At 36.9% G+C, this 14,121-nt stretch overlaps 1 protein-coding gene across 5 annotated transcripts in view; it reads left to right on the forward strand.

The window, feature by feature from the left end:
* Positions 1–14,121, forward strand: part of ADK (adenosine kinase) — a 566,593-nt gene that overhangs the window by 460,496 nt on the left and 91,976 nt on the right. For all 5 annotated transcript variants that reach the window (XM_045165559.1, XM_045165562.1, XM_045165561.1 and 2 more), the window contains one exon: positions 11,227–11,341. In XM_045165559.1, coding sequence (XP_045021494.1) covers positions 11,227–11,341 — 115 coding nt within the window. The remainder of the gene's footprint in view (positions 1–11,226; positions 11,342–14,121) is intronic.

Below are 14,121 nucleotides of genomic sequence, written 5' to 3' on the forward strand. Positions count from 1 at the left end.
AGGAAATGTTATTTAAATGTACTAAAGGCAGATTCGTTATTAAGCAACAAAGTGATACATGTGTATGTTATCCATGTCATAGGACTTGACAACCAAGGTGCTTCTTTTTCTTGGGGGAAGATAGTGAGCATGTGGTATAAGTATTCTGCTCTCAAGGTCCTATATAAAAACTATCAGGGCAGGAAGCTGCCTCATAGTGCTCAATTAATGGAAACTATCATCATTTCTTGGGAGTTTCCTTTTTTTATTTCAACATATTCTCATGAATATAAGGTTGAGTCACATGAAGAAGGAATAAAGATTTCCAAATAATTTTAATCTAATTTAAGTTTCCCTTTGTAATTTCCCAAACTGGCAATTGCTGTACAGGGCTAAATGTAATGAGGGGAATGTTCAATTTAGAAAGACAAATGTTTTGATCATGAAACTATAAGTAAATATTTTTAAGTCATGTTTTAAAAGTTTCACTGATTCTAAATTTCAGTATTAACAATTAATATTCTCTGTTGTTACATAAAAATTCTTCAAATAAAACATATATAGAGTATAAATTTGTGTCCTATTTTATGTGCTAACATTTAGAAATGTATTTCAGTTCTAAAAAATAACCACTTTTAGAAATGTAACATGTTGTATAACAAATGATTCTGTAGTACCTGATAATAATTTTAATAATTTATTAAACCTTACTAATTCATAGTTTTATTGTCCCTTTGAGCTACATGCTTTGAATATGCCTGGTTTAAATTCAGTCTTAGCAACAAGCTACTTTTTCTATTTTCTACTAACCAGCACCATATTAACCTTTCCATTAGTTCTTACTTATTGACTCTAAAGTTGTTTCTTTTTACCATAAATCTGCCATAACTGATTACAACATATGAACAAAGTGATGATTATAATAGTATACCTTATTACCTCCTGACATAGCAAAACTCAGTTGGTAATTGGACGATGATGTGGTAGATTGTATAAAGCATACAGTGTCTTGATGTATCCCTTTATGGGTTCCCTAAAATACTATAAGTATTTCAGAATCTGTAAGAGCCTTGATTAGAATACCCTGAAGTCGGTATTTTTAATAAAATATAATCCTTGTACTGAATGCTATCTAGAGAAACTTAATGATTTTAAAATGTCATTAAAGTTTCCTTAGTTGGTTAGATAGTAATATGAAAGCATAGATTTGAATCTCAGTATTTTTAAAGACTCAAACAAGAATAAATCATTTAACAGTTTAATGTCTGTGGGAATGTGTCAGTGCTTTCAAGTCTTATGACAAACTAGACAAAATCTGTATCTATTTCCTCCCAACTTTAATTTTACCTCTTAATATGGGACATGACTGAGAGGAGAGAAGTGAAAAAATTAAAGAGCAAGGAAAGGTGGGTACTTTTTCTTCCCACAAGTCCCACCTTCATTTTCTGTTATAAATCCCAATCAGTTCCCAAAGCCACTGCGTGTTGCCACTAGTGATCTGCCTGCTAAGAGACCAATCCAAATGCCTCTAAAAATAACCAGTGTTTATCATCAGGAAATATCCTCAGTGACATTGTTTATGGTATTCTGGTTAGCTTCTCTGCAAATTTCAGATAATCTTTCTTTAAGAAAAAAATCTTTAATCTTTAAAGTGAATTGGGCAATTTTCAGTAAGAAGCAGCAGCTTAGGAGTACACTGGAGAACGAGATAAAAACTGGAACTGGCCAGAGCACAAAGCAGAAGAGAGACGAATATATATATATATATATATATGTAGGTTGAGGGAAAATTGCATAGTGCCTGATTTAAATGACAGACCTGCTAAGAATTTAAAATGACAATTCTTGGTGTAAAAAGTTTCACGGGGCCTTTTATTATTTTGGAAAATCGGTTCAGATTGCAGTGTGTTCTTAAACCAACCTTATCTTAAGTTCAACCAATTAAAGGTTTGTATTTTTAGAACCTAAATAGAAATGAGGCACTTAGCAATATGTTTCATTATGAAACCTTTTAAAAGCACTATTGAAAATTGATTTAAATTAAAGTGAAGAACATACCTCCAAAACCTAAATAAAACTATTCTTTGTGTTCTGATTCTCAATGCAATAGAGTATATGCCAAACGATGAAGAGAATTCATACCTTTTCTACTGTATCAGTTACTTGGTTTTACTCCAAGCAGCAAATTTTAATTTTCTTATTTTAGAGCTCTAAAATACAATACTTCTAACCATAGAGGAAATAAAACAATCCTTTTCCATTTTCCCACTTCCCTGCAGCCCATGACTCTGACCAGAGACTTCCAGGCTTGTAGTCTTTCTCTGACCAATGACAGCTCTATCATCTTATACTGCTGAAAGAAGAAGGTATTGAAAGTGCTATCCAATAGGCATCCACAAGGCATGTGTGGCTATTTAAATTTAATAAAAATTACAAGTTCAGTTCCTTAGTCTGTAAGCACATCTCAAGTGCATGCCTATGTAGATAGTAACTACCATATTGGAAGATGTAGATCATGACATCCTCACAGAAACTTCCATTGATTAGCACTGGATAGTAAGTCCACAGAGAGTTTCAGAAGGTATTGATTACCAAAAGTTCTCCAAGATTTTTCTAATGTTCCTGTGTTCCTCACAAATATAAAGAATGCCCAGTGAACGATCACCAAGAGTTTCTGGAAATGAGACACTAAATTAGATCATGTTTGTTGATAGAGTACAGTGCTGCTTCCCTAAGTGACTGAGTCCCAAGTGATAACAGTTTAAAAACACTCAGTTAACAGAAAGAGATATAATAGTTGTGATTCTCTTGATTTAATCACTTACTCATTCAATCAATACTTGCTGAGCACTTACTTTGTGCCTAACACTTTGATAGACCCTGAAAACAAGATAGAAATAATGAAAGTGTACGGTAAAGGAAAAGGTGGGAGTCTCCTATTTTAGATACTCTGATCATTGGAGTGACTCTCTGAGGAAGTAAAACTAAAAAACACAAATATCTAGCTGTGACAGAAAAAAGCAAAACAAGCAACAGGGACACAAACCAGAGGGAACAAGAGTTCGCAGGACTCTAGACACAAGAGAGCATAATGTACTGTGTACTCCAGGTAGTGACAGGAGGCCAGTGCAACTGGAATGGAATGAGTGGCGAGGAAGTGGTATGAGACAGGATGGAGACTGACACATCGTATGACCACCCTGGTTATTCCATGAGTTCCTGTTGGGAAACAAAGCAGAATATGTGTGATTAAATGGGGCAATATGTATGAACACCATATTTGCTTTTCTATAGGAGTAGATAGGTGGTGACAGTATTCTTTTACATCAGCTTGTTAAAAATGGAATGAAGACAATATATTAATTTGGAAAACAATGCTAAATTTAAAGTGTGTGACCACCAGTGACAATAAAAGCATAATTTGACATTTATGAAATGATTCAAAGTTTATAAAACATTTTCTAACATATCATTAATACATTTAATATTCATACAAACCTTGGAGGGGTAGGTAGGGCATGTATTGCCGTATCAGTTGAACAGAAAAAAAATAAACTACATAACATGTTTAGAGTCACATAGCTAACAGATAATGGAGTCAGAATCTGAGCTCAGCTGTCTTGAATCTGGTAATCTTTATAAACTACACTTCTTTCTTACAGTCTAACATATTGGAGGAGGAAATCAGATTTTCAAATGACCTTGGAAAATGAGAAATATCTGGAAATTCAGAAGTTGAAATTCACTAGGGTAAAATACAAACCAGAATAATTAAGAAAAATATCATGTTTAAATGCAAAATCAGCAATGACTTGTGACTGTGGCATATAATTATTTAATGTGAAAATGCTTTAGTTTTGTGATCACAACAGAAATCACATAAGCAGAATTCATAGACGCAGTATTATCTGTGGATAACAGGGAAGAGTGTCGGAATCAAGACTTTGTGGATGCTAGTCCTGGCTCCACTTCTTAGTATGACCTTGGGAAGTTACTTAACCTCTCTGTGACTCAATTTCCTCATCTATAAAATGGGGATATAGTAATAGCACCTATTTCCTAGAGTAGTTAAAATTTAATGAATATTTTAGAGCTATGTACATGGCTCTTGCTTTCTGCATCTATAAAATAGGGACATAGTAATAATACATACTGTCTAGACTGGTTAAGAGGTAATGAGTATTTTAGAGGGCTCATAGCTGTTTATACATGGCTCATATTTAAATTGTGAGCGTCCTTCTACTTTTTCTTCCTTTTTTCTCTTTCTCCTCCCTTATTGGATAACATAATTGAATTCTCAATACTCAGAACTCTTCAGAGGGCTTCCCTGGTGGTCCAGTGGTTAAGAGTCCACCTCTTGGAATGCAGCAACACTGGTTCAATCCCTGGTCCAGGAAGTTCCCACCTATCGCTGAGCAACGAAGCAACTAAATGTGTTACAAGTATGAGCCCACTCCCTACAACTAGAGAAAGCCTATGGGCAGCACTGAAGACCCACCACAGCCAAAAAAAAAAATTCTTGAGGTCCTTTCTAGGGATTTTCAGGCAACTTAGGATTTGACAGTTTTGGAGCATATTTAAATGACAGTAAATATAGGAAATACATTAATATTTATTAAGTACTTGGCATGTGCTAAATACTACATTCAGCTCTTTCACTTACCTTATTTTTCCTCCTCATACACACACAAAAAACTAAACTTTCTATTTTGAGACAAGTTTAGGCTCAGAAAATTTGCAAAAATAGTAGAGAATTTCTGGATACCTTCACTTATCTTCCCCTAATGTAAACATCTTACCGAACCAAGGTATAATGATCAAAACCTGGAAGTCAACATTAGTACAGTGTTAGTAACTGAACTATAGAATTTATTCTCATTTCACCACTTTTTCCTCTAATTTCTTTTTTTTCTCCCACAAGCTAGTCCAGGGTCACACATTGCATATATTTGTCTTCTTAGTCTCTTCTTATCAGACAATTTCTCACGCATTCCTTGTTGTTCATGATCTTCATGCTTTTGAAGACTGCCTGTCAGTCATTTTGTAGAATGTCCCTCAATTTAGGTTTGTCCAACATTCAGAAAACTAAGATCATGGCATCTGGTCCCGTCACTTCATGGCAAAAATATATGGGGAAACAGTGGAAGACTTTATTATGGGGCTCCAAAATCACTGCAGATGGTGACTGTAGCCATGAAATTAAAAGACACTTGCTCCTTGGAAGAAATTCGTGACCAACCTAGATAGCATATTAAAAAGCAGAGACATTACTTTGCCAACAAAGGTCCACCTAGTCAAAGCTATGGTTTTTCCAGTAGTCATGTATGGATGTGAGAGTTGGACTGTAAAGAAAGCTGAGCGCAGAAGAATTGATGCTTTTGAAGTGTGGTGTTGGAGAAGACTCTTGAGAGTCCCTTGGCCTGCAAGGAGATCCAACCAGTCCATCCTAAAGGAGATCAGTCCTGGGTGTTCATTGGAAGGACTGATATTGAAGCTAAAACTCCAATACTCTGGCCACCTGATGCAAAGAGCTGACACATTTTAAAAGACCCTGATGCTGGGAGAGATTGAGGGCAGGAGGAGGAGGGGATGACAGAGGATGAGATGGTAGGAAGGCATCACCGACTCGATGGACATGGGTTTGGGTGGACTCCGGGAGTTGGTGATGGACAGGGAGGCCTGGTGTGCTGCGGTTCATGGGGTTGCAAAGAGTCAGACACGACTGAGCGATTTCACTTTCATGCGTTGGAGAAGGAAATGGCAACCCACTCCAGTGTTCTTGCTTGGAGAATCCCAGGGAGGGCAGAGCCTGGTGTGCTGCCATCTATGGGGTCACACAGAGTCGGACACGACTGAAGCGACTTAGTAGCAGCAGCAGCAGCATTGTGCCCTTGTCAGTACATCATAACAGGGATATACATGATATCCCAATGTCTTACTGTTGGTGATGTTAACTGTCATCACTAGGTTAAGGTGGTATTTATCCTATATGAAGTTAAGTATTTTCCCATTGTTGATAAAATATCTTGGGGGTGATACCTGTGCAGATATCCCATTTTACCCACTAATTTAAGCATCACTAAAGTTGATCACTGGGGTAAAGGGATGTCTGTCGACCTTCTCCACTATTAGCATTTCTATTTTTCCTTCTGTAATGAATAAGTTTAGAGGGAGATACTATAAGACTAAGCAAATACCCTGTTTCTCTTCAGACTGTTGCCCACTAATTTTAGCATACTTCACTCTCAACATCTTTTAACACAATTACTATTGTCTTAGTTTTGTAGATGAGAAAATGGAGTTTCAAAGAGGTATGTTTACCTGCTTTGCTGTTCAGTTGCCCTGTCGTGTCCAACTCTTTGCAACTGTGTGGACTGCAGCACGCCAGGCCTCCCTCTCCATCACCAACTCCCAGAGTTTACTCAAACTCATGTCCATTGAGTCAGTGATGCCATCCAGCCTGTCTCATCCTCTGATAGCCTCTCCTCCTTCTGTCCTCAATCTTCCCTAGCATTCAGGGACTTTTCCACCAAGTTATCTGCTTGCGTCAGATGACCAAAATACTGCAGCTTCAGCTTCAGTCCTTCTAGTGAGTATTCAGGGTTGAGCTCCCTTAAGATTGACTGGTTTGATCTCCTTGCTGTCCAACGGACTTTCAGGAGTCTTCTCCAGCAGCACTGTTCAAAAGCATCAATTCTTTGGCATTCTACTTTCTTTATGGTCCAGCCCTCACAACTGTACATGACCACTGGGAAGACCATAGCCTTGACTATACGAACCTTTGTCGGCGGTATAATGTCTCTGCTTTTCAACACACTGTCTAGGTTTGTCATCACTTTCCTGCCAAGCAGCAGTCTTCTTCTGATTTCATGGCTGCAGTCACCATCCGCAGTGATTTTGGAGCCCCAGAAGAGGAAATCTGTCACTACTTCCACATTTTCCCCTTCTATTTGCCATGTAGTAAGGGGGCTGGATGCCATGCATGATCTTAGTTTTTTAATATTTAGTCTTAAGCTCGCTCTTTCACTCTCCTCCTTCACCCTCATCAAGAGACTCTTTAGTTTCTCTTCATTTTCTGCCATTAGAGTGGTATCATCTGCATATCTAAGGTTGCTGATGTTTTCCCCCGCCGATCTTGATTCCAGCTTGTAACTCATGCAGCCTGGCATATCTCGTGATGTGCTCAGTGCATAGGTTAAACAGACAGGGTGACAGCAGACAGCCCTGTCGTACTCCTTTCTGAATCGTGAACCAATCACTTGTTCCGTAAAGGGTTCTAACTGTTGCGTCTTGGCCCACATACAATTTTCTCAGGAGACAGGTAAGATAATCTGGTATTCCTCTCTCTCTAGGAGCCTTCCACAGTTTATCATGATCCACACAGTCAAAGGCTTTAGCATAGTCAGTGAAACAGAGATAGATGTTTTTCTGAAATTTCCGTGCTTTCTCTATAATCCAGCAAATGTTAGCAATTTGATCTCTAGTTTCTCTTCCTTTTCTAAACCCAGCTTGGACAACTGGAAGGTCTTGGTTCACATAATGCTGAAGCCTAGCATGCAAGATTTTAATCATGACCTTACTAGCATGGGAGATGAGTGCAACTGTCCAGTGTTTAGCATCTTCTTTGGTACTGCCCTTCTTGGGGATTGGGATAAGAATTGACCTTTTCCAGTCCTAGGGCCACTGCTGGGTCTTCCAGATTTGCTGACATAATGAATGCAGAACCTTGATGGCATCATCCTTTAGGGATTTGAATAGTTCTGCTGGAATTTCATCGCATCCACTAGCTCTATTAACAGCAGTGCTTCTTAAGGCCCACTTGACTTCACACTCCAGAATGTCTGGCTCTGGGTGACTAACCACACCATTATAGTAATCCAGTTCATTAAGATCTTTTTTATACAGATCTTCTGTGTATAAAAATTTACTATTTGAGGTCACACAAATAGGAAGAAAAGCTATGACCAACCTAGACACCATATTAAAAAGCAGAGACATTACTTTGCTGACAAAGGTCCATATAATCAAAGCTATGGTTTTTCCTATAGTCAGTGTTCATTGGAAGGTCTGATGTTGATGCTGAAACTCCAATACTTTGGCTACCGGATGTGAAGGGCTGATTCATTTGAAAAGACTCTGATCCTGGAAAAGATTGAGGGCAGGAGGAGAAGGGGACAACAGAGGATGAGATGGTTGGATGGCATCACTGACTCATTGGACATGAGTTTCGGTAGGCTCCTGGAGTGTTGGACAGTGAGGCCTGGCGTGCTGCAGCTCGTGGGGTTGCAAAGAGTCAGACACTTCGGAGCAACTGAACAACAACATCAAAATTAGTAAATCCAGTTGTGTCATACTCTAAAATTCCTTGTAATTTCATCATTCTGTTAAGATACGTTAGAGCAGATATATGGGAGAAAGAACTACCAGGAGATAAGGAAGAGGTTCATGTTTTCAAGTTTTACAGAACTCAAAATATATATTGTTGGGAAGACAAAATTGAAGTTTTAAGATAAGCTTTTATACTAGATGGGAATCATCTGTTGAGGGCAAAGCAATGACTCCTCAAAGCTTAGTGTGGGATACTTTGATTTGGTGCACAGTGGAGCTATAGATATGGATACAAATAGAATAAGCTTAATCTTTCTGTGAAAATTTATCTTTTATATTTGAGAAGTTTGTTTCAATCTTGAATTGCTGTTTTTATAAGGTTTAACTTGAGGCATGAAAAAAATGTTGCTTTGATTAGGTTACCAAAACTCCCACAAAACATTCTCTTTTTTTCACAGGATTGGTATAAGACAACCAAATCTCACTCTTAATTTATTCCTTATACCATTTTTAAGAAGGATCTCTACTTAAAAGAGATGCATAAAATTCTACTCCTAAGGTGGTAAAGTGAATCTTTCTGGAGTTTGCCTGTATCTTTACTAAAAATGAACTGTACTCAATCATAAGCAAAAATCCTATATTAGTAAAATATGCCTGTAGTAAAGAGATTTGGATACTATATGTAATTTTAATATATATATATTTATTAGAAGCATTATTATTATAAGACATTCTCATTTGGGGGGATAGACTTCCCTGGCGGCTCAGACGGTAAAGCGTCTGCCTACAATGAGGGAGACCCAGATTCAATCCCTGGGTTGGGAAAATCTGGAGAAGGAAATGGCAACCCACTCCAGTATTCTTGCCTGGAAAATCCCATGGACAGAGGAGCCTGGTAGACTACAGTCCATGGGGTCGCAAAGAGTCGGACACGACTGAGTGACTTCACTTTCAAATGTTACTGGTCATTTTTAATAGTCTTTCCCCTCAAACTGAGGGAATTTCTTTTCTCATCTTATCAGAGTTTCAGGCATAGTTCTTTTCTAAAATAAGCAAACAAAAGTGATATAGTCAGCATGTTTGAAAGGTCAGCAGCATTGTCCAACCACAAATGGCTATTTTTTTTTTCAGAAATAGCAGTCCTCAGGAATCATGATGTTAGGTTTTGGAGAAGCTTAGATTCATATATCATCCAGAATCTTAAGTGTTTTGTGACTAAACAACATACAAATATTTCATTAAAGATTGTCATACCTTTAAAAACATAATGGTTTCTGATGTTGTCTGTAGCCACTGTGACTTGTCTGCTTTGCTTACCTAAATTTATATGTCCTGCTGCTGCTAAGTCGCTTCAGTCATGTCCGACTCTGTGCGACCCCATAGATGGCAGCCCACCAGGCTCCTCTGTCCCTGGGATTCTCCAGGCAAGAATACTGGAGTGGGTTGCCATTTCCTTCTCCAATGCAGGAAAGTGAAAAGTGAAAGTGAAGTCGCTCAGTTGTGCCCGACTCTTTGCGACCGCATGGACCGCAGCCTACCAGGCTCCTCCGTCCATGGGATTTTCCAGGCAAGAGTACTGGAGTGGGGTGCCATTGCCTTCTCCATTTTATGTCCTATATATCTTAATTAATTTCTTTTATTAGATATATTTCCACTCTGGTATATATTTCTCTCCCCATAACATTTTTAAACTTTGCACAGTGATAGAAGAAGCTACCAACAAACTCCAGACCTTGAACAATTTTAGCAGCCCTCTGAATTCAAACATGGGTTTTTAAATTATCTAAAATTGTTGAGGACTTCCCTGGTGGTACAGTGGATAAGAATCTGCCTGCCAATGCATGAGACACAGGTTCAGTCCCTGGTCCTGGAAGATGCCACAAGCCAAGGAACAGCTAAGCCTGTTCACTGCAACTACTGAGCCCATGTGCCACAACTGCTGAGCCTACCTGCCACGAGTACTGGAGCCTGCAAGCTCTAGGCCCAGGAGCCACAACTCCTGAAGCCGTGTGCCTAGATCTGTGCTCCACAGCAAGAGAAGCCACCGCGGTGAGAAGTCTGCACACCACAGCTAGAGGACGGCCCCTACTTACTGCAGCTAGAGAAAGCGTGCACGCAGCAATGAAGACCCAGCGTAACCAAAAAAATAAAATAAATTAGCTTTTTTAAAAGCTAATGAAATACATTTTTTAATTCAAAAAAGTTGAAAACATGATTCTAAAAATCTAACCCCATAGCTCAAGAATTAGATTTCAAGACAGAACATTTATGATGTAAAACTTTGCAGCCTGTGTGATCATGAAAAACAGCGTGAGGGTTTCTAGAACTAATTTGTACTTTTTTAAACTTTATCTTTAAAAAAGCTAAGTCTCTAGAAAATGGTTAGCGTCTCATTTGAGTTCTTTGAAAAATTTATTATATTAACTGCATTATTTCCAGAATCAGCATAATTTTGCTCTCTGTAAACCTCTAAAATAATTCAGTAATACTCTTTTTTACAAATCTCTCATTAATTGGAAATTTGAAAACTGACTTTTGTTGATATTAAAGAATTATCATTAACTAAAAATATAATAGATGGTTATATTTGAATCATTACCTTTGAGAAATACATAATAAAGCATTTTACATGTGGCATTATATAGTATTTGAGATTTCCTTAAGAATAATATGAAAGGTAGGTAGATAAATAGAAATAAAATTCATCATAAATTTCAAATCATTGCAGCTTGATGATAGGTTCCTTGAAGATTGTTGTACTATTCTGTTTACTTCTGTATGTAGTTAAAATTTTTATGTAATAATTCTATGATCAAGTCTCTCTTATTTTGAGCATGAGAAACTAAATCCTTAATCTACTATAAAATTTTAGTTTATTGTATTGGTTATGAACATGTTTTTCCTCCTTTCTATTAATAGACTGAAGACATTAAAGAAATAGCGAGAAAGGCACAGGCTCTGCCAAAAGTCAACTCAAAGAGGCAGCGCATTGTGATTTTCACCCAAGGGAGAGAGGACACCATAGTGGCTACAGGTATGTGGGGAAGCTGTGGGGAAAACCCAGTATTATAGAGATTAATCATTATTTTAAAATGTTATATACTTTATATTATAAATTACTCAAAGCAGTGTACATTTTTCTTTTTAAAATCTCCTTCATGTACTTTACTCACTGTCACCCCCCCCTCCCCCCGCCTCCTCCAACTCCTGCCGCTGGCATCCACCAATCTGTTCTCTGTATCTGTGACTTGGAGTTTTTTATTATTATTTTTTTTAATTCTACATATAAGTGAGATCATGCAGTATTTTGAAGTTTCATCCATATTGTTTCAAATACTAGCATTTCCTTTTTTGTGGCTAAATAATATTTCACCATGTGTGTGCACACATGCGTGAGCTGATGTATATGTACCACATAATTTTTGTCCATTCTGAAGTCTGTCCATCCTAAATGTCTATCAATGGACACATAGGTGTTTTCCATGTCTTGGCTATTATAAATAATACTGCAGCGAACATGGGGGTGCAGATATCTCTTTGGGTTAGTGTTTTTGTTTTGTTCATGACTCAGAAGTAGAACTGCTGAGTCTTATGGTAATTCTACTTATTTTTGAAGGGCCTCCATACTGTTTTTCATAGCAGTGGCACCAATTTACATTTCCACTAACAGTACAAAAAGGTACCTTTTTATCCACATTCTTGCCAACAAGTATTTCCTATCTTTATGATAGTTTAGCCATTCTAACAGGTCTGAGGTGATACCTCATTATAATTTTGATGTGTATTTTCCTGATGAGTAGTTATTTTTAGTACCTTTTTCATGTACTTATTGGCCATCTGTTGTCTTCTTTTGAAAAAATGTATATTCAGATCTTCTGTCCCTTTTTAAATTGGATTATTTGCTTTTTTGCTGTTGAGTTATATGAGTTCTGTATATATTTTGGATGTTAACCCCTTATGAGGTATATGACTTGCAAATATTTTCTCCCATTCTGTAGGTTGTGTTTTACTTTGTTAATAGTTGCCTTTGCTATATAGGAGTTTTTTTAGTTTTAACTCCCACTTATTATTGTTATTTTAGCCTTTGCTTTTGGTGTCAAATCCAAAAATTCATCATCAAGACCAATGTCAAGGACTTACTCCCTTTGTTTCCCTCTAACAGTTGTTTGATTTCAAGTCTTGGCTTCCAGTCTTTCATTCACCTTAAGGTGATGCTTATGTATGTTGTAAGATGGTGGTCCAGTCTCATTCTTTTGCCTATGGCTGTCTGGTTTTCCCAATACCACTTGTTGTGAAGAAACTATCTTTTCCCTCTTGTGTCCTCTTGACTCCTTATACGCGTTCTGTTCCGTTGACCTGTGTGTGTGTCTTATTCTGCAGTACTGTACTGTTTTGACTATTCTACCTTTGTAATATCATTTGAAATCAGGAAGTGTGATGCCTCTAGCCTCATTCTTTCTCTCAAGATTGCTTTGGCTATTCAGGGTAGTTTGTGGTCCCCTGCAAATTTTAGAACTGTTTGTTCTATGTCTATAAAAATGTACCTTTTATTGTTTATTTTAATAAATACAGCTATCTTCTCGAGTAAAAAAATGTTTCATTTTTTTCATGTTTATAAACATTTTTCATGTTTATATTTATTAAAAGTCAGTTAAGTAAATCCACTTTGATTTTGTTCATTTGTTTTGAAATTTTGAAGATATTGTCAGTCTAGAAATGTCTTTCCTGAAAATAAATAAATAAATAAATTTTACTTACCAAGTATCATGCTTGAATAAAATAAATTTATCTGATTATGGGCAAGTAGAATTCAGAAGTAAGTTACTTTCTTACTTTTAAACTTCAAGAAGAAAACCTCATTTCTGTTTTTACTCAGCCATCTATATTATAACTGTCATAGAAATAGAATAGGAATTTTATCTAATAAACAAACATTTATTCATTGAAATGAGTAATATTGTCAGTATGATGCTGCCTACTGTTAAAGCCAAAATAAAAAACCTTTAAATATTCTCTGAATCATTAGGATTAAAACCAATCAGCTCATTAATAACTGTTATAAACAATAGCAGTTATTAGTTTTGTGTTTGTTCAGTACTCTGCAGAACACTGAAGTTTAAGATAGACTTAAAGATCTAGCTGAGAAATAAAATTGGTACACATCAAAATATGAATACACACATGCAAAGTCACTTCAGTCCTGTCTGACTCTTTGTGACTCCATGGACTATAGCCCACCAGGCTCCTCTGTCCGTGGCATTCTTCAGGCAAGAATACTGGAATGGGTTGCCATTTCCTTCTCCAGGTGATCTTCCCGACCCAGGGATGAAACCCATGTCTCTTATGTCTCTTGCATTGGCAGGTGGGTTCTTTTCCACTAGCGCCACATGGAAAACTCAATGAATACAACAGAGTATAATTATGTTTCTTATTTATTGGTACAGACTATATGGGCTGTATTGACTCAAAGAAGGAGATCAGTAAACCTTGAAGAAAGATGCTATAGAGAATATATTGTAGGTTTTTTTACTGAATTAAATATATAAGCCTGAAATAGGTAAAAGAAGAAACTATTGTCCAAAGTGTGGGAAGAAGGAACCCTATAGTTAATTTACTTCAACTTTCTTATTTTAGAATTGTCAAAATCAAGATTGAGAAGTTTACTTAAAATTATGTTTCAAAAGTAATTCAGTGAGTGGTAAATAGTGAAGTGGGATGAGATTTGTCATGAGTTAATAATTGTGGAAACTGGGTGATGGATATATGGGGGATGGTTATTATATTATTACTTCCACTTCTACATATGTTTTTAAA

Source organism: Bubalus bubalis, chromosome 4 (assembly GCF_019923935.1).
Source record: "Bubalus bubalis isolate 160015118507 breed Murrah chromosome 4, NDDB_SH_1, whole genome shotgun sequence".
NCBI lineage: Eukaryota > Metazoa > Chordata > Mammalia > Artiodactyla > Bovidae > Bubalus > Bubalus bubalis.